General features: G+C 49.8%; 1 protein-coding gene and 1 long non-coding RNA gene across 2 annotated transcripts in view; one reads left to right on the plus strand and one right to left on the minus strand.

Annotated features, from left to right (window-relative positions):
* Window positions 1-12,889, minus strand: part of LOC105260728 — a 60,374-nt gene extending 47,485 nt beyond the window's left edge. The window contains exon 1 of the long non-coding RNA XR_890515.4: window positions 12,735-12,889. This is a non-coding gene — a long non-coding RNA (uncharacterized LOC105260728). The remainder of the gene's footprint in view (window positions 1-12,734) is intronic.
* Window positions 11,140-24,851, plus strand: part of CCND2 (cyclin D2) — a 30,352-nt gene continuing 16,640 nt past the window's right edge. The window contains exons 1-3 of the mRNA XM_003988283.6: window positions 11,140-11,643; window positions 13,447-13,662; window positions 16,333-16,492. Coding sequence (XP_003988332.1) covers window positions 11,449-11,643; window positions 13,447-13,662; window positions 16,333-16,492 — 571 coding nt within the window. The 5' untranslated portion in view covers window positions 11,140-11,448. The remainder of the gene's footprint in view (window positions 11,644-13,446; window positions 13,663-16,332; window positions 16,493-24,851) is intronic.

Genomic DNA, 24,851 nt, shown 5'->3' on the forward strand with positions numbered 1-24,851 from the left:
AGGGACTAGCATCCGACTGAAGAGCTGAAGGGAAGGAGTAACCTAGCCTAGGGGAGAATGGATGAAGGGATGGCATTTTCAAGTATCTGACCAACTGTTAGCATAAATGAGGAAGATGGCCAATCTGCCTTGTGTCAGAGGTCAAAGACACCATTTGTGGGCAGAAATTGCCAGGAAGCAGAAAATTCTGGGCACCTGACTAGCTCTGTGATCTTCAACAAGTCCTTTAACCTGTTATCCTTTGGGATCATAATGGCACATGGTTCTTGGGAAGATCCTATAAGGCAAAGAACCTAGTTCAAGACCCACTGATAGTAAGTAGACACCAATGCTACTGAGTCTAGCCTCTGAAGTGTCTTGTCCAACCTATTAAGCACTGTATAAACATAGAATAGACAATGAAGATACCTTAGAGGACATGAGGTTCTCATCAGCAGAAATGTTTGAGCAAAGGCATCATCTTTACCTTTCAGGGACACTCTAAAGAGGTTCCTCTATGACAGATAGGGTATGGACTGGGAGACCCATGGAGGTCTCTTCCAACCCTAAAATGTTGTCATCCCATATAAGTCTTGCCCTAATTTACATAGTTTGTGGCACAATGGGGACAGAACCCACCCCTTCCATCTCCAAGCCCAGTGCTCTCTTCACCGGCCCACATATCGCACATTAAAAAAATTATATAGAACACTGTCTAGAAACTATTCCAAGTGTATCTGTTTATTCATTACAAGTTTCTCTTTCTCAGTAGCCACTTTTTAAGAAGGAAACATGTCTACAAACACATAATTTTATAAAGCAGATAATTTAAATCATTTTATTAACCAATATTTTAATGTTTATTTATTTTTGAGAGACAGAGACAGAGTGCAAGCTGAGTAGGGGCAGACAGAGAGACACACACACTCGGAAGCAGGCTCCAGGCTCTGAGCTGTCAGGACAGAGCCCGACGCAGGGCTCGAACTCACGAACTGTGAGATCATGACCTGAACCAGTCATATGCTTAACTGACTGAGCTACCCAAGCGCCCCAATAGTTTAAATCTAAGTAGATTTCACTGGAGTACAAATAATCCCAAAGAATGAAGTTTCTCACATGTTCAAAGCTTTGAAAAGTGAGGAAGAAAAGTAGGACCCAGCAGAAAGCCTTATTTGCTCATTCTTAGTTATTAGGACATTCCAGAAAGCAGGGATGGATATCTTGTGTAAAGACGGCAACTCTTGAAATTTGCTGTACTCCTTTTCCACCAAAGAAGCCACCTGATGCACATGAGATCTGATGCATAGCTCAGAATAAATCTCATTTAAAGTTTCCCATAAGGCTCTGAGCCATCTCTTAGTTACCTAAAGAAGGACCTGCAAGTTAGGGTCCATTCAAAACTATATGTTTATATGTGCTCTAATGGGGACTGTGTTTGAGTTGTAGGAATAAAGCATTTGGTTAGTTTAACCCATGTGCTAGGATTTCCTTAAGCACTCTGGAACAGATATATGTTTCATGTATTTTTACATCCTCTATATATTTTTACATTCCATATATTTTTTGAAGACTGCCATCCTATTCTATTAATTTAGGATTAGGAAAACGGTATTCTCTATTAGCTGACAACATGCATCAAAGTGCCTGCCTATAGGGGGAACTGAATTTTAAAGGTTCCAATCTGTGATGAGTTAACATCTCACGAATACTTAGGGAGGGAGACTATGCCTAAATTCACAATTTAAGAATTGTTATGTAAAACATAAAATATATAAAAGATGCTATAAGATATAATTCCTATTTTGATGATGATGATGATGATGATGATGACGACGATGGTGATGATAAAGCCATGGGAACATAACAAAAACTTTAAGCTGAAAGGGATCTTAATGATCATTTACTATAGCTAGCTAAGTTTGTAGATGGGGAGCTGTGAAAATAGAAATATTTAAGGTAACTGAACGTCACAGTACTGCTTGGTAGCAAAGTAGGAACCAGAATGCAAATATTCTGAATTCTAGCCTAGTGCCATTTCACCAACGTGATGCCATGAGGACACTATATTATGCATCAATTTTAGGAGACATCCAGGCTACTAATTAGAGGTCTATATTTTGCTCTATCAACGTCTGGGTGACTAGGGACAAGTAAATGAGCTACTCTGACCTCAACTCCTCAACCAAATGAGTGAAACACTAATCAATACCCTGTCGGATTCAACGAGGATTCATTCAGACGAGAAACAGATGCTCTGGGAAATACAGCTACTCAAAGAAAGGAATGTTCTCAGAATGATGGACCAAGAAAGCAGCTCTATCTTTGGCAACTTTAAAAGGACTAACCAGACCCCAAACATGTAACCCAGACATCCAATCAACTAGCTCCAGTAGAGTATAGACAAATTAAGAACATAATTTAAGAATAATTTAAGAACACTGTAAAAAACACTATGTAATTCAAGTAATAACTACTTGATTAGACCGAGTTTTAAAGGGAAGATAAATTTCCATGTCCCTGGCTTAAGGTGGGTTGTGTAAGATGGGTAAAACACAGCATCTTATTCTATGTCTTTTGCTCTATAATTTATTATTTTTAAAGCACTCATTTCTCATGCTTACCCACTAGAAAATGTACTTTTCAGAGTTAGGGACTGTATTCCTCAACTCTTTTTTCTCTCCTGCCTGCCTTCCAAAACATTCACTGAGTGTCTAACTGTATGCCCACTACGTTCCCAATGCCTAGCACACTGTTTGGCACGTGGTAAGGACTCAGTTTTTATTTAAAGATATGAATGAATAAATCACAAAAGCTAAAGACATTCTCCAAAGCACAGAAACTTCTGCATGTTTGACTCCTCCATTTAAACCATTAAAATTCTACCTCACAAATCTGAAGCATGCCCCCGACATGCTCTGATATATCTGTGCACAGACCTGTGATGTTATCAGTTTAACACATATGTGATTGCTCAGCATGAATACAATATAGAATTTCAGCTGCAGGCTCCTAGACACAGAGGCATATTCTGTGACTGGACAAAATGTCATGAGGTCCTACAGTACATTCCCGTTTCTAAGCAAGACTGCATCTAACCTACAGTAGAGAACAAGGCTTTCCTCAATCTGAAAGATTTCCGTTCAGTGAAACATACAGGCAGCCTAGGTAGAGTCTTAAGTGTCTAAATAGAAGGTGAGATTTTGATTTCTTGGGGTAAGTATGATTTTCATCCCAAGTGTAGCCAATTTCACCAGAGTTCCATTACTGACTGACTTAACATCATCTGCTATATGACAAAAAATTGCTGGCAATTACACTACAAAGAGTATTTATATGAACTTTTCTTGTACAAAGGCAAGTAAATTTGAGCCTTCTTCAGTACTTTGTTAGGGAAATTTTTAATTAGATACACCACTTTATTTAAAAAGAGAAGCACTAGAAAAACATATTCAGAAGTGGGGGGGGGCAGAAAAACTTACTATTAGCCCAGTTTATTGGAATCACACAGTAGCGATCTCGTGCACTGTTACTTGATACAGCTAAATTTCCTGAGTTTAAGTGATTTCAGGAAGATCCCCACACAGAATGGCCTGTACAGGTCTAGACTCCCTTCTCTCAAAATATTTTTTTAAAATAATGTTTCATGATCCTGAAATAATTGGTGGCCAGATGTTAAGACATTTCATCTGAAATCTTATGTAAACTAACCTAAACCATTTTCTTCAGGACATCTTCCTTGACACCAGGAAAAAGTTTTGGTCCTGGGTCTGCATTTGCCTGACGGACTGGCTGGCTGCTCTCAAAAATGGAAACATATGTGGGCACGATGAAGGAAAGGATTTGGAAGTTAGGCAAAGGAATTTTCTTGCTCCTTTTTAATCTTGTATGTTTTTCTCTCCCCCTAAGCAATAGGTCTACTAAATTTTGGTGACTTTTTATTTTCAAAAGTGCAAAACTGAATGCTTTTGGTGTTATTTCCCAGGACAAAAACTTCACTTAGTATTCATAACTTTTTTCTTACAATTTGATGACAATTTTTAGAGAAAAATAATGTGAAGGCTCACACATACACTCATTGAAAGAAGGAGACAGGGGAATTCTTATCATCATCAACATCATCATCACTAAGTAGAGCTTGAAGGAACTCACCTCTGTACATCACAAAGAAAGAAGTATTTGGTTTATACTTAAAGGGACCACAATGAAAGTGTGATATGAGATGGCTAACAGCAGAAATAAATTAGGACTTTTTGCTCTAATTTCACCTTCCACATAAACCCCTCTGCTTTGGATTTGTGCTTTCCTAAATTGTTTACACAATGCACAGGCACAGATTTTGTTTCAAGTTCGTGTAAGAGCAGATGCCCTTACTTAAGGCTGAGCAAAGAGGAAGTGCATTCCTCCTAAGAGCCTAAATCCAACTTCGCTTGGATTGTCAAGCACACTTATACAAACTGCTTGCTTTCAGGTCAGTCCTAAAATAGAAAGAATATATCTCTCCAGAGGTGCACATTTTGAAAATTATAAAAATTTTAAAACAACCTGTTTTCACATTTCAAAACTCATTCCTTTTAATGCCACCAAAAGACCACCAAGAAAATAATTTTAGAAAAATTTTTAATCTGCCCCCTGAAATTTGCCACCAGCAAAAAACAAACAAACAAATAAATCCCAAAAGCCTCAACAAGAAAACTATTTCTCCGGTTTTTATTAATTAGTTTTTAAAAATTTGGAGAATATGAATTCAGCATGTTGTAGAATTATGTTATACACTGTACTAGCAGATGCTGGCAATCCTTGTGTTTAATGATTGCCAAATAAAATATGAAATAAGGAATATTTATTAGAAATATTTTATATTGCTCCAAATTGGTTGTAACTAATGCACAGCTGAATAAAACCATGAAATCAAAAGAATATTCAATCACATTCAGAAAGTGGATATTTTAACGGGGAATGAATGAACTTGGACAAAACTGAAGTATTTAGAAAACAAATAAAAATCACTATTGTTCGAAAAAAATTTCTGGTAGGGGTAGTCTTGACATTTCACCAAGAATTTAGATCTACAAAGTGCTTAACTTGACCTTCCACAACTTAGGTGTCTGAAATTAAGCAGGAGCAAAATTTAAAGGGCAGTTATCTCTTAAGTTTTTTAAGGACTTCCTTTGGGTCTTTCCTTTTTTTTTTTTTTTCCAATAATTTATTCTATTTTTTTACCTTTGTATAAACAAACCAAGTGTCCATAAAATCAGGCACCCAGAAGCAAGCCCTCTCACATACAGTTCACTCAGACTGAACTTCAACAGCAAGTATTGATATTATCACTAATTTTAACTCTTCTCTTTTTTTCAAAAGAAACAAAACAAAGTGTCTTGGGTCAGATCAGCAACCATTAAACGAAAAAGAAATAAATAATAAGTTAAAAATAGAGGGAATGTATTAAAACGAATGAAGAAAGTAACACTCACAACCAAACTCTGTCATCTTAAAAAAGAAACACTTCCACACTTCATATCTGATTGGGACAGAAAGCTTTTCCTTTACATTTGAGACAAATAATTGCACCTCAAATCCACATTTTCAAAGAAGCCCCTAGCTTTCTGCATCTGGCTCTTTCAACAGTCTCTACCTCATTGAGGTAAAAGCAAGTTCACATTTACTATTTCCGCCCCCCCCCCCAAACACAGCCCACTACAGCTCCTTGTAAATTTCAGCATAAAATCAGGATTATCACTGTGGGTTTAGAAAATGACATATTTTAGATCTCACCCCCCCTCCCCGGACTCAAAGATTAAAAAGGCTTTGCCCAAATTTAGGGGAAATTGAAGGTGCTTGGGCTCTGCCTGCAGTTGGAGTTTCCAGCCCCTGCAGTCTAGAAGGTTCTTCATGAGTACGGACACCACATGGGTACCCAGAGAGTGGGAGGGGAGTCGCCCTGCACTTTTGCCGGTCTATTTGTGGAACTCTTTGACAAGCATATTTCTGGACGGATTCGCTCCTCGTGCAGTAAAATTCATCTAATATCGCTCATGTCCATTTTCGGGAGGCAGAGCATCGACCAACCCAGCTGGTGTTTAAATGGTGAAGGGGGCGGGGGGCAGGAACGAATATGCCGCGCGTGAAAAACTCCTGGCGTAAAAGCAAACGCAGAACTCATGCCCCGAAGAACAGAAAAACACGGTCCCGTCTCCCTCACAGGAGAGAGGGTAGAAAATAGCCGAGTGGCGGGGCGTCGCGACTTAGGAGTCGTGATATTCAGTCTGGTGTCGATACGGAGCGGAACCGGACCACGACCCAAAGCAATGAGCTTTTTCTGCAGCCAAGAGCTGCCCCCGACCTCCAAGTGCAAAAATAAAGTCGGAGGGGGTGGCAGGCGGCGGCGGGGAGGGGAGGGTGCGGAAGGAGGGTCGCCGCCCCGGCTCGCGGGCAGGCCCGCACCGCCTCTCCCACCCCGCCGGCCGGCCGGGGGCCGCGGACCTGCCCCGCCGCTCGTGAGCCCACCGCGCTGTGCCGGACACGCCGCAGCCACCCCGCGCCGCTCCCCTGCCGGAGGGCCCCCTCCCCCGCCGCTTCCTCTAGCTCTCCCAGCCCCTTCCCCCCACGTGTGGGTGACGTCAAAATTCCGCGAAAAAGCCGCGTGGTGGCTCCCCGAGCGGAGGCGCGATTCCGCCGCCCAGCGGCCCCCTCCCGGGCGCGCCGGGGAGGGGAGGGGGGAGGAGGGCGAAGCACCGAGACGGCCGGTTCCTTTTCCTCCGGGGAGGCAGGGCGCCGCCGACGCCGCGAGCCAGGCGCCCCCCGCCCCAAATCTTATTGGAAAATTCACTTTTATAAAGCTAATGCATTTCCAGATCTATTTTCGGCCTCTCGAGGCGTGTCTTGCGGCTGAATCAGACAGGAAGAGGGGGAAGTTCGGGTCTTTTTATTTTTTATTTTTTTTCCAAGGGAGGGGAGTGAGATGCTAGGTGGGTGAACAGACGGCAGGCGCGAGCCGTCGGGACCCACGCCTATCGCATCTGCTGCATCAGGCACACAGCCCCGGTCCGAGCTGAAACACCGAAAGGGCAGTCTGAACACACTGGCCGGGCCCGACGCTGCCCCCATCCCCCCCCCCCCCCCGCTGGACCCCGGGCGCCCCAGAGAGGCGACCGGCGGGGCGGGGGGCGTGGGGGCCGCGGCAGCAGGGTCCCGGAAGCGTATTCACACCTGGAGTCCCAGGGCCCAGGTTGGGAAGCCCTCCTCCGGCTCGTCCCCTCCCACCTTCCTCGCTCTGCGCCCTCCAGTTCCCGACCTGTCCTTTTCCTTTCACACGTTTTTTCAGTTTGCTTTCACTCTTTTCCTGTGACCGCCCCCCTCCCCAATTCCTCTTTCTCTCCCTTCTCTAGCTCTTTCCTGTGTCCCGGGAGCCGGGAACTGAGACTAGGTCACTTGCCACCTACTTTGAAGTAACCGTCGGGTTTTTGGTTTTCATTGTCTAACCGTCCTTCAATGGAGAAACACAGACACAGCCCTGCTCTTTCAGGGACTTCGGGGGAGGGCGATGGTACCCATTCCGGAGCCTGAACTCACTCCCCTCCCCCCACCCGGCTAGATCGCCCCTGCGACGCAGCAGCGGGGCTCGAACTAGCGCGCGGCTCGGAAGCTGTGAGCCGACGGCGTGATCACCTGGCCTGCGGGCGTCTGCCAGGTGAGCTTGGGAGTGTGTGTGCTTAGTGTTTGCAGGTTCCTACAGAAATGTGCCTATAAACACCCAACACCCTGCTGCACCCTACACCTACAGGGTTTTGTACACTTTCCAACCGAAACTACAAAACGCGAGGAACAGGGGGTGGGGAGCCTGCACGGGAGGGAATAAAAGTCCAATAAAACTTATGTTCACCAGAGTTTATCACTGATCCTATGAAGGACAGGATTTTTTCTTCCTTGAGGGTGAAAAGGGGATAAGGAAGAACCAACATTATTCCCCTCCCCCCTTTTTCCACAGGGACCAGTTTTGACTTAAAAGGCAGAGCATAGGCGCTTGGGTTCCCCCCCCCCCAACCCGAGTCTATACTCAAAGAAAATTCGCACATTTGCCCAGAAGGCAACGTGCCTTTTCCCGCGTGCTAGGTGCTGTGCTTCTTAACAAGCAAAATTAAGGTTTTAACACATGGTCGGAGTGGCGACCGAAAGGGAAAACTCAGTTTCCAGTCCAAGCCTCCCGGAGACATTCCTGCCAACCTCCGCACCCTCTCACGCCCCACCCCGTGCGTTGGAGACTGAAACCCAACTGGGGGACGGATTCGAAGCGAGGTTAATGTTCGGGAACAGTCCGTAATAGGAAGTGGAAGTGAATGGGGGAACTCGAAGAAGCAAGCCTGCCACGCGGGAAGCGCCCGCCCGCGTGGGGCTGAGTGAATGCAAAGGCCGGCGGGAGAAGGGGCATCCGCCCGCGCCCCTCTGCGCCCCTCCCCTCCCAGCCGCCGCTCCCCCAGCCCCGCGCCCCGCCGGAATTTCTCCGAGAAGACAGACAGGGGTAGGGGTAGGGGTACGGGGGGAGGGAAGGGGCTAGAGGGGCCCTCGGCTTGCTTTTGAGACTCGAGACGTCGCCACCCAGGCTCTCCCCCCTCCCCTCAGGGTGGGCCAGGCCGGGAGGACGACCACCCGCCTCTTCCCCTCCCCCCTCCTCCCCATTTCAGGAGCCCCAGGGCTGGGGATGCTTTCCCTGCAGGGAGGTGGAGAGAAGACCGTGCTTGGTTAGTTATCAAGTGATGTCAAGAGGCTGGAAGCCTTCGCCCACTTCTGTCCTTGCCTGTCGGGCTAGATTTATACTTTAAAAATACCTCTCTCACCCCCACTGCCCCCCCCGCCCGCCCACCTCCCCAGCAGCTTTCTTTGAACCGCTCATTGGTGGCTGAGGTGAAGTTTGAGTAATTCCTTTATGGGGTCTTAAAATGTAAGTTAATATATTTATCCGGAGTGACTCAAGCTGGAGTCGGGAAGTCCAAGTTGACTAAAATCAATAGGTAATTGTTAGGGACCGACTCTATTCCGAGGAACACTGTACTTAGCCGGAGTGTCATCCGCTGTGCAGGGCTGTTTCATTTTGAGTTGCAACTTGGGTTTCTCATTGAGCTTTTTTCTTCCCGAAAGCTAATGGCTTCCACAGCAATTAGACATTTTCCTCGCCCGCCCCCTTCCCTCCCCTTTCTTTACCTAAGGTAGATTGGATACTAATTCCCGCGGCTATTGATAAGGTCGGAGGCACCGCGGCCTCTCCCCAGCCCTCGCCCGCCCCAGTCCCCGCTTTCCCTCCGCCCTCCCTTGGCTTCCTTTTGATGTAGCGGGGAACGCGTCCTACTAAAAAAAAAAAAAAAAAAAAAAAAAAAAAAAAAAAAAAAAAAAGAAAGAAAAAAAAAAAAGAAAAAAAAAGAAAAAAGTAATCTGCCCGGTAACAATCAGCGCGCAGTAGCAGGAGCCCCAGAGCTATTGGCTATGCAAATAGAGGGAGGGGAGACGGCGCCCCAAACTCTTACTCACACTTTAAAGAGATATGCCCCCCCTTCGTCCCCCCCCCCACCCCTTCCGCCCCACCCTCGTTTAAAGGGGCTCGCTTCAGGGCCTGAGCAAATCGCTTGCACCTCTGGTTTATTCACTCCCGGCCTTCTCTATTCCACTTCGGCCCCTTCTTTCAGGGAATCTAGTGAACAGCTCACCCAGCTCGCCCCCCCCCTCCCGCCCCGCTAACTCTCCACGTCCCGGTTTGGGCCCCCTTTCTCGGTGAAGGAGGTGCACAGCTGACCATGGTGTTTCCAGGGCCCTGACCCACGCCATGCTCGCTGCACGTGCCAGTTCGGCCAACTTGCTGGGGGCTCTGGGCTCCCTCCCCATCCCCCCAAAGTATAATAACACTGAAAGTCGTGGGGGCGGGGGTGGTGGGAGGAAGGAGGTGAGGAAACGCCACTATATCCCCTGTAAAAGCAGCGTTGACCCCGGGATGCATTTGAGCACATGTCTGAGCCGACTAGGCTGGCAGCATCTCCACCACAATCCTGCTCCCGGGGAGAAAGCCCTGGCTGGCGGGTGAGGCGTGAACCCCGAGGGGTCGGCGAGGATGCAAGCGAAGGACACTGGGTGGAAGTCTTGGGCCTCCGAGGAAAGGAAGGGGTGGTGTTGTTTGCGCAGGGGGAGAGAGGGGGAGCCAGACCTAATCCCTCCCTTGCCCCCCCCTCCCCTCCCCCTCCCGGGCTATTTCCTAGAAAGCTGTATCAGTGTGGCCACGCTCGGCGCAGACACCTCGGGCAGCTTGTCAGCAGATGCAGGGGCGAGGAAGCGGGTTTTTCCTGCGTGGCCGCCGGCCGCGGAGGAACCAATGGTAGCCCTGCAAACCGGCCCCCCCGCCCCCCGCCGGCCTGCGGCAGCCCTGGGCGTCTCTCCGCTGCTCCCCAAGGCGCCTGTAGCGCCCCCAAGAATGGGCTGGTTTCTGCTCTAGGGTCACATTCTATCACGTCGAAGAAGCTGCCCCCTCCCTCCTAACACCCACCCCTTCCTCTTCTTCCTCTCCACACACAAATGCGGGCGTGGGGGTTGGGGGGGGGACGTTGTTCTGGTCCCTTTAATCGGACTTTTGAAACAGCCTTGCAGTGATCAGGAACTTAAACGTCCGGGATATAACCTTTATCTCTGGATATCCGAGCTTGCTATTTTCTAAAATCGCTCTCCTTATTTTTCACTTAAGGGATCTGTTTCAAAATTGCACGAGCCTACCCCATCTTCCAGTAATCTACCCGTCATTCTCGGATCTTACATACAGGGGCAGGAGTGTAAGGATCAATTCTGAAAAAGCCCAAGTTGGTCGTATTTTGGCATGATACAACTTACAGAATGTGCGAAATTAGAGGGACTAAAGAGGAATCGGTGTGGGTTTTTTTGTGGGTTCCCCTATCGGGGCCCCTGGCATGCCGGGCTGGATGGAGGGAGAGGGCCTCGGAGAGCTAAGGAGACGGGTGGGGGGGCGGGGGACCGCGTTTGAAGTTAGGTCGGGCCAGCTGCTGTTCTCCTTAATAACAAGAGGGGAAAGGAGGGAGGGAGGGAGAGATTGAAAGGAGGAGGGGAGGGACGGGAGGGGAGGGAAGGGGAGGAGGAACCGGAGAGGGGAGCGAGGCGAGAGGGAGGAGAACTAACTGCCCAGCCAGTTTGCGTCACTGCCTCTCAGAGCAGAGAAGAGCGAGCAGGGGAGAGCGAGACAAGTTTGAAGGGGAGGGCAGGCAGAGTCAGCAGCCCCCGAGGCTCTCCTCTCCCACCGCCCATCCCTTTCCTCTCTTCTCCCTCAGCCTCTCTCTCTCTCTCTCTGCCCCATAACTTTTCTCCCGAAAACCCCCTACCTAGCCAAAGGAAGGAGGTAAGGGGAACCCTCTCCCCTCCCCCCTCCAAAAACCCCCAATTTTCCAGTCCGGAGAAAGCAGGGAGCGAGCGGGCACCCGGCTGGCCATGGAGCTGCTGTGCTGCGAGGTGGACCCGGTCCGCAGGGCCGTGCCGGACGCCAACCTGCTCTACGATGACCGCGTTTTGCAGAACTTGCTCACCATCGAGGAGCGCTACCTTCCCCAGTGCTCCTACTTCAAATGCGTGCAGAAGGACATCCAGCCCTACATGCGCAGGATGGTGGCCACCTGGATGCTGGAGGTAGGTCTGCAGATAGGATACTCGCTCCCCCCCCACTCCACCCCCAGCGCAGGGAACCTAAAACTTGGAGAGGGCAGGCTCCGCGCTCGCCTCCCCGCTCCTGTGCGCGAGGTTACCCCGAGCCCTTTGGCGAGACGCGTGGCTTCATTTCTGTTCCTTGCAGGATGCAAAGCTAACTGGGGGAGGGGGAAGGGGATAGGGAAGGGAGGAGGAAAATCTGGGATAAACGAGGCTGTCCTGGAGCGGGGGTGGGGGAGCATCCCGCGCGCGTGTGCCTGCATGTGGCTGCCTCTTCTTCCCACCCCCAGCCCGACCTGTCTTTTGCGAGGCCGCCACTGCTTTCGGTGCAGTGAAGAAGGGAGTAGGAGCGTGAAATCGGGACCCAAACGTAAAAAAAAGCCAAAAAGCAGCCCCCCAGAAGCCAGAGAAAATTCGTCCTAGCCTCAGGTCCCCGCATGTGGTCGCGACTCCGCGTTGGCACTTAAGGGGGGGGGAGAAAGAGGGAGGGGGAGGAGGGAGGAGGAGAGAACCGGAGAATTCAGGAGCCCCGGAAGTCGCATTGAAGAAACATGTGTTTTAGGGGAACCCAAAAGAACCACTTCTTTACCCTTGCTCCAAATCTTTGCCGAGCAAGCCGTGTGCCCACGTATGCACAGCTCTGGACCTGCCGTGGTTTCGCCATGTTGCTTTGCAAACTCCGGTTGGAAAGGCTGGAAAACGTCGCCCGCTCCCTCCGCGCACCCCATTATTCCGGCCACCCCACTTGTAATAGTGCCCTCTTCCCCACCCCCCACCTCAGGAAGGTTACTTACAGTTTGGCTTTCCAGTTTCCTCGCTGCGGAGATTTGGGTGGGGTAGGAAGGGGGGGGGAGGAGGTGTGTGTGGGGGGAGATGTCGGGGCACCCCTAAAGGAGAGGTCAGAGTCCCCCGTGCCTCTCTCTGGAGGCTCCCCGTTCCTCGGCTTTCCCCCAGCTCGTCACCACGATCCCCAGTTTCTGCCCTTGTGGGCCGCAGCCGGACACTCTTGCCGCGGCGTTCACCCCTCCAAGTTTCCCCTCGGGATCCAAAGCCCCAGGGGTCGAGATACAGACCTTTCCGGCACCCGAAACCTCCGTTTCGGGAAGCCTGGATCCTCTTTGGGGTTTTCACGCCAAAAGGGCTTTTCTAGGATATTTCCTCGATTTTTCATTATTTTTTGAAACCGTCTCCCCATGCTCCCGAGTCCAGCCGCCGAGGCTGCGGCTCTTCCTCCTCTCCTCCCTCCCCCTCTCTTCCCCACCTCTCCCCACCCACCCCCCCAATAGCGGCGCCTGGGCCGCAGGGACCCCCCCGGACATTTTTTCCAATTGTCGGGAATGATAGAGCAGGGTCCGGGGATCCGAATGAGACCAAGAAGAAGACCCCCGGAGCCTCCAGAATATTTTTATTGATTTTTTGAAAAGATGACGAAATCCAAAAAAGAGAGTGTGAGCGAGTTAGAGTGAGCAAAGAAGTCAGTAGCCAAAGGGAGCGTCGCCGAGCCGGGCGGCTACTGCGCATTTGTTTGCCTCCTGGCTTCGGATCTTCAGTTCACCTCTTTTTTTTTACCTTCTTGGGGAATACTCCAGCACGGATGGACTATTTAGATTTACTCCGTTTTCCTCCTCTTTATTCTTATCACATAGCCTACTCCCCTCCCCCTCCCCACTCAAAAATTAAATATTTTTGCTTGTTTCCATAGGTTATGCCTTTCATTTTTTTTTTTTTTGTCTTTTCCTGACACTATTCCCTCAACCCCCCAACCCTTCCCCACTCCCACTGTAGGTCTGTGAGGAACAGAAGTGTGAAGAAGAGGTATTCCCTTTAGCCATGAATTACCTGGACCGCTTCTTGGCTGGGGTCCCAACTCCTAAGACCCATCTGCAGCTCCTGGGTGCTGTCTGCATGTTCCTGGCCTCCAAGCTCAAAGAGACCATCCCTCTGACAGCAGAGAAGTTGTGCATTTACACCGACAACTCCATCAAGCCTCAGGAGCTGCTGGTAATGCCAACCTCCTTTCTTTTCTCCCTTTCTGCTCTTCCTTCCTTCTTTGCTCTCTCCTGTCCTGATAAGCTTCTGCCCACTGCTCCCCAAAGGAATCCTTAGGATGCCAAATTACCACATCGTTGGAATTTTCACACTTTAGGAGATACCGCTTTTAATATGAATTTTTTTGTGTTCCTACTGCGTGCCAGCCACCATGCTAAGCCCTGAGGCTACATCCACAAATACGATCCCCACGACATTTGTGTTGGGGGAATTCATTTGCACTTGTGTGTGCGCGTGTGTGTGCATGCATGGGTGTGTGTAGGGGAGACTTGGAACACGGTGATCACATTTTAATTAAATTCCAAATTTTCAACCACTGAATTTTGAGAAAATAGCTCAACTTCCCACATGGTAGACATGTGTTCCCGTGGTAAAAGGGTGTTGTGGTGCGTCTCCTAAGAATCCAGAGTTCAAAGGTAATGTCGTATCTGTCTATAAATTTTCAAGATACCTGCACATAGTAGCTGTTCACTAAATACCAGCTCACTGACGTTTGAGCCAAGTCAGAATTTGTCCTTTAATTGGAGGAATCTGAGGCCTGGTTCTCGGGGAGGCGGGCTATGACCTCTGTATGGTGACAGGGGTCCTGTCTTGACTCAGGTTTTCTAACAGCAAACCTTTTCCCCACCCAGTCTAACTCATTTTCCCCACAGCTTCACACTCAAGGCGTCCATGTGGCAGCAGTGTGGAATGGTAGAGTGGTTCCCAAGCCCACCTTCCGTGGTCTGCACACCTTTTCTCCGCACTGTTATGAAGAGCCCCCTCCCCCACCTCCGTCTGATCGCCCCTCCCCCTTCCTACTGGGAAGGCCTGCACAAAGTCCACAGGGCTAGGACTGGCTCCTAGAACTGAGCTCTTTGTGAAAAGGCCTTCCTTTCTGGGGCTGTGCTGCCATCTAGTGGCAGACATGTGCAAGGATGGGGGAGGAATTGCGGGGAATGTAGAGAGGGGCATGAATGACTTCACCTTTGAACCGCTGCCAGATTTCAGCTGCTTCTGGTTTGGTCCGGGAGGCCCAGAAAGGTGCTTTCTTCTGGGAGATCTGCTTCCTTTAATAATAGTACAAGACGAGTGGTTTATTCCACACTCCCTGTGAGAAGAAAGGGCTGGAATTTCAAGCCATCTTAGAAGACACTGGTTGTGTAGTAATTTTACCAGTTTTTTTTTTTTTCCTCTTTTTAAAACCCAATCCTCTGTAAAAAGCCAAGGGGGACTTTAAAGCATGTAAAGGAAAAGTCGTTAGAGTTCATCACCAGTTTGTTTTTCTCAACGGGAAACCAGGAAAATGAATCTTCCATTTGGCTCATTTGTTTCAACGTGATGGTGGGTCGTGGTGTTCTTTGGGACACCCCAGTTTTTCCAGGACCGGCCAAGCCAATTCATGTTGCTTCACAAGCACTCTGCCTTGTCCCCCTTTCCCTGTCTCTTGATCCCAGAAGGTGGGAGGTACAGGAATCCCCCTATTTACTTATGAGAAATCCGAGGCTCTGGGAGGGGAAGGGAGTCACCTCAGATCACACAGCCACCTAGTGCTTACAGGAGGGGACTGGGGCTCTGGTTGCTGGTGTAGCAAATGGAAGAGAGCCGGGGTTCTTAGGGTGAATGGGGGAATAGCGTGCACTGGCACGGTGGTCTCTTCCTGTCTCTTCTGAAGATGATTAATGGATAGGCCTGTTTTCCCTCTGATAGCACGTAGTTTTAAAGTTTTCTTTCTGGCCTGTTGGACTCTGAACACAGTTCCCCAAATGTATCTCAGTAAGGGAGAAAAAAGGATTTTCACTAGGTGGACCAATGGTGAGAAGTCCGTGAGAGAGGGGGTCATATTGTCCCCCCTCAGCATTTGGACTGAGGGGTTCCATGACTTTGCCCAGGCACCTTCACTTTGCCCTGTTCAACCTCCAGCTGCAGCATGGGGTTGCTAATGACCATCCTGGTGGGTCCTCCAGTCTCGGTGACAGAGGCCTATGAAACATGTAGGAGAAAGGGCACTCTCCTGGCCGAATGTCGTTTCCCCAAGACTTCTGCATTATGTGTTGAGGGGAAAGTTTTAAAGCTGAGAAAAGTGGCACTTATTGGCACCAATTACAAGTAAATTGGTTGCCAAGGAGTTGAGCCAAGGAACCTTATTTTGAGCTTTATCTGTGTGCATCATTTTTCCCTGAGGATTAAAAAGACTGTTAATCCAGCGATAGAGACCTGTACAATAAATTATTACCTAAGGGCCACAATGACCTTGGCAGTGTCTTGTAAGTTCAGCTTTCTGGGCGCGGGGGGGGGGGGGGGGCAACAGGACTGCATGGAGGTCCATGTTGGCTGGGGGGGTGGGGGGAGCCGAAGAGGAAAAGAACTAGGAGAAAGTAGAATCTTGGCAACAGCTACCTGGGCTCTCATTATTTTTGGTGGCGCCTCACATTTGAGGCAGAAGAAGAGATGCCAGCGACTTCCAGGCTTTGGGGGGCAGGTGGGGGGTGGGGGGGGCTTGAACAAATGGGCCCACCTTAGGATCCAGCAGCATCCTCCTGAACATCATTAGAACTGGTCCGGACCCCAGCCCCTGGTCCCTGACGCCAGGTCAGCCTTTGGGTTTTATACTCTTGTCTCCCTCCCTCCCTCCCTCATCAGGAGTGGGAGCTGGTGGTGTTGGGGAAGTTGAAGTGGAACCTGGCGGCTGTCACTCCTCATGACTTCATCGAGCACATCCTTCGCAAGCTGCCCCAGCCCAGCGAGAAGTTGTCTCTGATCCGCAAGCATGCGCAGACCTTCATTGCTCTGTGTGCTACCGGTAGGAGCAGGCTGGAGCCGGAGGGGGCCTCGTGGGGGGCGGGGACACAGGCTGAAGAGCCCTTTGGGGGGGGGGGTGGTCAGGGAGAGACTGACGGGGGTACTAACGGGCATGGGCTTAGGGTTTCAGGAGAGGGGTGGTCCCAAGTAATCTAGAGTACAAGGTTTTCATGCCCAGGCTGTGTGTTCTTTATTTTATCTGAGCTGGTGTATTCTTTTTTTCTACTAAACTCATAAATGGTTTATGAGGACAGGTGTGGTAAGCGGAAAAAAAAAGTGCCTGTTAAAATATTCTTTATGATGTCTAAAGTGCTCTTTGAAGATTATATATACTGCTCTCTGGTTGTGTTTAAATCTTTAATCTTTTGAGGAAAAGGATGCTTGGAGATAAGGCCAAGAGGACATTTGGGGGGGTGGGGGCAAATATAGGTTAAAGGAACACTGTCTTGATAAATACGCTGCCTGCCCTGATAAGCAGTAAGGGAGGTCGAAGGAGTTCTCTTTACTGTAGGGCACTTACTGCTGGGTAACTGGTGGATGGGGGAGTGAACCTGGCTGGCTCTCATCAAGGACTCACCTTCTGAGCACTAAGTTCTGATGCCCTCCCTTTAAGTGCTGCTGTTTTGAATTGGTTGCAGCCTTTACCAGCAAGCGCAAGTGGCTTTTTCATATTAAAAGCTTTCCACCCACCACATTGATCCCACAATTGATACATAGTTCTTACTGGCCCATTTGCTTTGCATTTCCCTAATAAATTAAAGGCAGTGGTTTGACAACTGTCTCATTAAACTGAGCATGGCCAGTTTCTACTATTTTTGTTCCTTGGTAGTGGCCATGGGAGAGACCCTGAAATCTTAATCATAGGTAAAGACATCATAGGTAAAGAACTGACTGGGCAGGTCTTTTGTTTTGTGGTGGAGGGGGGGTTGGGGGGGAGTTGGGGGGGGGGAATCCAGAGGGTTCAGCCCAAGTTCGCTAAGAGTTGTTGAATTTTAGAGATGGGACTCCTGGGTTACCTTTTTCCAATGTTTTGTTACATGTTATTTGTAAGTATGCACAAATGGATCACACAATATGCAATAGTGTATATGCTCTGTGTTCTCAGTCAAAAGTTCAGGCTTTGCTACTTATCACTGGATGACCTTGGACGGCTGCTTAACCTCTCTGAACTTGAGCTTCTTCATCTGCAAAACACACCTGTTGATACATGATCTTAACAGCCTTTTCAGGGTGGTTAGGAAAACAAAAATCAGAAAGAGACCGTGTGCAAAGAGGTACTTTATGAACCAAGGAATGTGTAGACCATGTATTGTGGTACTAATTGTGAAAATGCCACCATCTCCGTGTTTAACTGTTGCAACTGCCTTAATCCAATTCAACAGGACCCCTTACTCTCTGCCTTCCCTGGCGTGAATGTAGGGTTCCCAGCCACCCACATTTGATTCTAGGGCTTAGATTTTTTCTCACCGGTTTTCTGTAGTCCTGCCCTTCCAGATCCAGACTGGGCCCATGGCCATGTTAATGTGTCCTGTGCCCCTTTATGAGAGAGTAAGCTGTCCTTCCTGCAGCCCTGAGGGGGCCATTCTTCAGAGCCCCCGTGGATACCTTGCTGACTTTTAGACAGTAGCCATTCTTTTGCTTCCTCGCTTCTCTTGCTGTCTGGCCTGGGGCCCTAGAGGTCAATCCCTCATTGACTTGTCATTTTGTCTCCCAGGCCCTGCTGTCCCTTCGTCTCCATTGTCATGATTCACTGTGGGGGAGGGGTCAACCAGTCCTTTTTTCTCTAGCCCTAGGACCCCCGACCCTCTGACCCGAAGCTCCCCCATTGCCCAGCTGTTAGCCAGAATTCTGCTTTGACCTTGTCTCTTGACTGACAGATCTTTTGGGGTCTGTCCACCCATTCCCCCATTCTGATCTCTGATTGGGGTAGGGATGGTAGGTGGAATTATCCAGGCATGGGCAGATCCCCAGCTTCTGTAAAGGCCCATTCTCTAAAATTGGGGGTCCCATCCCCCCACTTCTGGCCTTCTTGCCCAGATCCTTGGGGTGGCTGCCAACTTTGGGGCCAGAATAAGGAGCTGGAACTCAGGCACCGAGGACAGAGGTCCAAGGAGTGGCACAGGAAGTCACGAAGACTGCCTTTGGGGAGCCATGAGCTAGCTCTGGGCAAGGGCTAAGAAAGGATACAGGGAATAACTCCAACCAAATGAAGACCACCAGCCATGTACTAAGCCTTAGGTGTGGACTGGTCAGAGCAGAGGGGGCTCCTCAGAAGTTTCCTGAGTCTAGGAAGGATGGCTCTGTCTCCCAAGGCTTTTCTTTCTTGATCTGTGCTTGAGTCTGTATGAATGACCAAGTTACATAGAATCCTCACTTTGTGGAGTTTTATACCAGATGGCCTGATGGTATAAAAGCCCAGATCTACTTTTCTTGGAGGAAACACCTTCCAGTTAGATGAAATGCCTTCTTTTGGGGCCAGGGTGTGTGTGACAAATGGTTGAGTGCCTAGGACTGTCTGGCAAGCGGCAGGCACAAGGTAACTGAGAACCAAAGGTAGGTGATGCCGCGAAGGTCCAGTCTGCTCCTTGCACCTCGCGCCTCTGTCCTTGTCCCCCAATCCTGAATATTCTGCCCTGAAGCCCAAGAGGCACCTGTAGCCGGGGTCTTGCAGACTTACAGTGGGTCTGGAGGAGATGGTAGCCAATCCTCTAGGCTGTGTGGCTAGTTTATGGGGTAAGTTGGTTGTGAAAGAGCTGGCAGTAGTTCCTCAGTCTGTGCGGGGAGTGCATGTGTGTGTGTGAAAGGGGAAGAGAGAGCAGGAGAGCAGAGAGGGGCCCTGAGAAGGGGAGCGAGGCTGCAGTTTTCCTTAGGGGCTAGAGGGTAAGCTGGTGGCAAGGCAGAGAGATGCCCTTCTCCCCCCCCCCCCCCCCCCATCTCAAAATGGCTTCTGGCAGGAGAGACTGCCTCCACCTGCCTGGTGTCCCTCTCTGGGCCAGTCATGGTTAGTGAAGGCACTGGAGGGAGAGGGAGACCTTCATAACTGACAGCCCCTGGCATTCCCTTTCCTGGAGCTTTTGATCCTGGGGAAGCAGGACTGAGCCTTAGTGTCCCCCTGTTCGTAGGTATGATGGTAGAGTCCCCCAGGTCTGCAAATGAGGAAAGAAGTACCGTTTAATATGACTCGATCGCACTCTGGCACTGGAGGATTCTTGATGCGGGATCTCACGCTCAACAGATGATTCCAGTTAGTCTAGAAACGCCAATGATACTGAGTTTGAACTTGGTGTGGGGGTGGGGTGGAGGTGCTTAACCTCCCTACCTATGCGTGGTATCCCACATCTCCCTCTTTTTGCCTCGGGCCCCACCTCAGGGTGTTTTGCTTATTAGCTCTTTGCAGCATGCACTTGAGTAGCCCCGCCCAAGGCTCCCCACCCTGAGGCCTGAGCCCTGGAACCACAATGAAGCCCCAGTGAAGCCCCACTGATGATAACTCCTGTATTTCCAGCCTTCCTGGCTTTACCCAAAGGCGTTTCATAACCTTCTATCATAAGATAGAATTATAGCCGGGGCCCGGAGAGGGTAGGTGGGTTGGCCCCGTACCCCAAAAAGGTTTGCCCTGGCGGCTGCCAGGTGGGAAGAATTTAAGCCACCTTCCTGTCTCTGTGCTGCCCCCACAGCTGACAGGGCGAGGAGGTGAGGGGAAGTGGCATGGGCAGCCGACGGTGTCAGTTCTGCAAGTGCACCCCGTGGGGACCAGCAGTGTGGCAGGGCTATCTCACTTCCCTTCTGGCCGGACAATGAATGAGGAGTAGGCTGCTTGCTGTTCCCCAGCCGTCTCCCTCCCCTCCTCCTGTCACCTAGGCCTTTGGAGTTATATTAGTGTTCCATGTCACCGTGGTCCTTCCCCACAAGGACAGGGTGTGCTGAACCTATTCCAGGGGTGGTAGGTGAGGTGTGTGCTGCGGCCATCACCTGCTGGCCAATGAGCATCTGGGATTCTGGCCTTTTAACCTTCCACCTTGCTGCAGGTGGGAGGAGGGGGAGAGATGGGGGAAATGGGAAACGGGGGCTTCCCTGTTGGTCTTAAGCCTCAGACCGAGTATCTCCCGCCCCCTAGTGGTGGTCAGAAGCAAGGCCATCACTCTTCTACTTCAAGGCCTCCACATCGTAGCCAAAACAATCTGCACTAAACTTACATGCAGGGCCATCTAATCTGTGGTTTTAGACCTGCTTAGCTCAGAACTCTTTCTTCAGCGAAATTTTACCAAGACCTGCAGATAGCGAGTTGATGAATATGGAGCCCTCTCTGCCCTTGCCCAGATTAAGAAGCCCAGTGGGGCCCCCAGAGCGCCTCTGGTGGTCTTGGGAGGTTAAGTGGGTTGTACAGGCCACACAGATCACTGGTGCCATGGCTAGGACCTATCTCTCTGACTCCTGAGCTAGGGCTTGCTTTTGGGGGCTTTTCTCCCACTTCTGATAGGAAAATCACCCTGTGTTCCTTAGTGGGATGTGGGAGGTGGCCTTGAGGAGCTGTTCACATTCCGGTAAGTTATAAAGAGCACTGGGTCTACAGTCCAGAAGTCCCGACCTTAACCCCAGGCCCAGCACTGGACATTGGACAAGTCACCTAACCTCTCAAGAATTCATTGATTCACTTGTGAAAGGAAGTGTTTTGAAACAGATGAGTTTTACGGTTTATTAATACCTCACCACTACTGCTACATGGATGAGTAAGCAACCAGTAGAGCTGGGGTTCCCCCAAGGTGTGCCCCTTGCCTCCACCACCTCCCCGGGAGGGGGGAACATTATGTCAGAGGCTTCCGGTATGTGGGCATTGCTCCTTGGCTCTGGGCAAACCGCAGCTGAGTGGATATGGGGCACATCGGGGAGACCATTGCCAACTTCTGTATTCCATTCATCATATGGGGGCCTCAGTTTCTCCCATTCCTGACAAACCAGCATGAGGCTTCGGGGACTCAGTGAGGTCATTTCTGGGACCCACAACACAAGTGACAGTGAAAGATTCTCCAGGCGGCACAGAGCCTTTCTTCTTGGAGGTCTTGGTGCCCTTGGTCTGCTGTCAGCATCCGCCTGTTGCCCAGGGATGCTGGGCACCTTCCTCCTCTCCCCTGCCGATGCTAAACAGAATCTCCAACAGTCAGAATTCCCCTTCACGGTTCCGTTGGAGGTTCCTGTCGTCAGAATAGTGATGGTGATGACACTTGATAGCTTACCACGAGCCAAGCACAGTGCTTTCACATGTATCATTTTAGTTGAGTCCTCAGAACAACCCTACCAGGTGGGTATAATTATTCTTCTAATTTGCTGGTGAGAAAATGGAAGCTCATAGGGTTCAGGTAACTTGTCCATCTTCACACGGCTGGTAGGTGGTGGGTCATCGGCCTCCACATTCTCCATCTTCCAGTTCTTGCAGCTGCTTGGCCCAAATCCTCCTCATGCCCTCGGAGAGTGTCCTCCTAAGTATCTTCATGCTCCTGTCCCCTTGACCACCCCCTTTCTTTGAGAAGTTTTTTTATAAGCTACCCATGTAGTATGTACTTAGCCATTTAGAAGGCACCCTGCTGTATTATGTTACTATGCTTTTCAACTGGGGCGGCAGATTAATCCGAGCTGCCTGGAACGGGGAGGAACCCTTTGTGTTTTGCCAGAATGGATCACTGGTCAATTCATTGCCTCTCACTCTGCTGCAGAGGAAGGAGGGTGCTCAGGATGTCACCTCTTACCTTTTCAGGTGGGCAACTGAGGCTAGAGAGAGACCCTTGCCCCTGAATATGCCTCTGCACCAAGATACAACCTGTTGGTATTTTTGACCAAGACATGTAGAGATTTCTAAGAGATTTTTACTTGGTATTTTCTTTTTGCTGAAATAGAATAATATTAAGAGAAAGTATTATAAAATTGCTTACCATTTCTTCCATCTAACTGCGGGAAAGTTTAAAATGTTTTCTGTGAATCCTCCTGCTTCAACCACATGCATGTGCATGTGTGTACTTTTATTTAGATGTTTCTGGGAGGTTGTATTCTTGGTCATAGCGTGCATGCCGTCTGATTTTTCTGTCAAGCCCCCCTACCCAAGTGGGTATGGTGAACACTTTTCAAGCCAAAGTTTATGGTTTCCAGGAGTGGCTGAATGGGTTGGGTGAAACCTTCCACGGGTGAGCGTGGAGGTTAGCTAACTAGAGCTAGTACGAGGACACGACCCTTCAGATGTTTTATTCTGGTGTTTTCTTCCTCTGCTGTTTCCCCCACCAGCAGAGAGGGGTTGTCCCTGAGCCTAGTCCTGGGGCAGCCCCTGATGCCGTGAGGAACTAGCACTGCTCTCTGTGGAGAGAGATGCCTCGTGACTTTGTTGGCTGACGGAAGCTATGCTCTGTTCTAGTGATTCTTGCTTGTCCTTTTCTCGGGGGTGGCTCTTCTAGATCCTTAAGGAAGAGCAAAGTAGAGCTGGAAGGCACCTGGGAGATGAGCCAGCCTGCTGTCTCCCAACTTTTTGACCTAAGCCGTGAAGAAAGAAAATACATTTTATAACATAACTCAGGATGTACATAAATGTACATCAGACTGATACAAAAGTTTTTCAAGAGGATATTTACTCCTCCTACATGATTACTTCCTGATACTTTCTATCTTGTTCTGTTCGTTAAACAGCAACAAAAACAACCCACAAATGGGTTTCATGACCCAACAATGAGCTGCAACACTGCAAGTCAGAAAAACACCGATCCAACCCCACCCTTTATTAGACAGATGGAGTGTCAGGGACTGGAGGAGGAAGTGACTCACCCAAGGTCCCGCAATGTGGATCTGGTTTTCAGTTCTAATGTCACCTCCTTTGGATTTACCCAGAGGAGAGCCTGGCAGGTGCTCAGGAATCTCGTAGGAGACCCTGGTTTGCCACTGTGGTGGGTGGCAGAGGAGCAGAGCAGTGACTGGCCCAGCTTCCGGCAGCTCTTCCCTTGCTGCAGGAGCACTCCCCAGTCTGAGCTGCCAAGAGGCAGCTGTGTTCTTGTCCATGGTGCTCCCCAATTCCGGGAGGCAGGGGACCGTATCCCTAGGAGGATGCCTTTCAGCATTTTCCTAGCAAAACAAGAAGGGACGTAGAGTCCTTACGGCAACCTTGGCACCTGCTGCACCCCAGGACCACCCTGTAAATACCCCCTGGCTTCTAGAAGTTAATTAGTTTGCTAAAATTGGAAGTGAGTTTTGCGTGCAGCAGTGTGACAAAAGACAGGCATGTATGAGGTGTGCTTCCCGGTCTGAGGCCTGGGACAGAGGAAAGGGAGGGCCAGGGATATCCTCCTGTCCTTCCCTGCCAGATGCTCCCACCCAGGGCCTTTGTGGGCTCAAGGCCATGGGCTGGCTGCCTCCTCTGCATTATGAATGTCACAGGGGGAAGCTAACGAGGTTATTGGGCAGAGAAACACTCCTGTGAGCCCATGTGGAAGAGACCTACAGCAGAGCAGGAGGCAGGGAGGCCGACTTTGGCACCATCCATGGGGCTAGAGAAGGAACTGAAGGGGTTAGTGGACAGCAGGCTTTGGCCAGAACACTGTAGTATACATCCCTCAAGAAGTAGAAATAGTGAGCGAGCGAAGGAAAGAAAGCCAAGGATAGAGACAGACTGACAGGCGGCCAGGCTCACTCTGTTCATGGGATTCGGCCAACACGGGAGGTGTGTGCGTGGTTCAGTGCTCCAGCAGTGTTTCTGACAACACCACCAACGTGACGCTGGACAATGGGGTCACCTGTAAAAGTGCTTTTATGGAATATGCTGTTGTAATAGGGCATTTACAGTAAAAGGGGAAATGTTAGGTTGAACTTTATGTTTCGACCTAACGTTTATGCTGTAATTTGAAGTGTGACCCATGTCCTCCCTCTGTCCCTCCCTCCCACCCCCCTCCTTGCACTGCTCTGTACAGTAAACTCTCTGGAGTGATGCTAGAACCAGAGGTAGCACACTGGAGGATTTACCCCACTCCAGGACTGACTACAGTGAGTGATGGAAGGAACCTCTTTAACCTATCAACATAAGGCACTGGTAAAGACAGTTTAAGTTCTCAGAAGTCTGCCCTTTTTTATCCGCAACGTTCGGGCATTCGTGCCCACCTTATGTGGTGGATGTGTGGATTAACTGGGACATAGCCCGGAAGGGACTGTACACGTGTGGGTAGTTAGCAGTTAGTAGCAGCAGCAACGGGAGTAAGGTGTGGGTGTCCTTGTCTCCTCCTTGATGGCTGGGCAGTGGCTGATCTCGATCCCCCAGCCTGAGAGCTTGTGGGAGTGCTCAGAGGAAACTGAGGCGTTCGGTCTCCCATGCTGAGGCCTCACAGGAGCCTCCC

This window comes from Felis catus, chromosome B4, assembly GCF_018350175.1.
Source record: "Felis catus isolate Fca126 chromosome B4, F.catus_Fca126_mat1.0, whole genome shotgun sequence".
In the NCBI taxonomy this organism is placed as follows: domain Eukaryota; kingdom Metazoa; phylum Chordata; class Mammalia; order Carnivora; family Felidae; genus Felis; species Felis catus.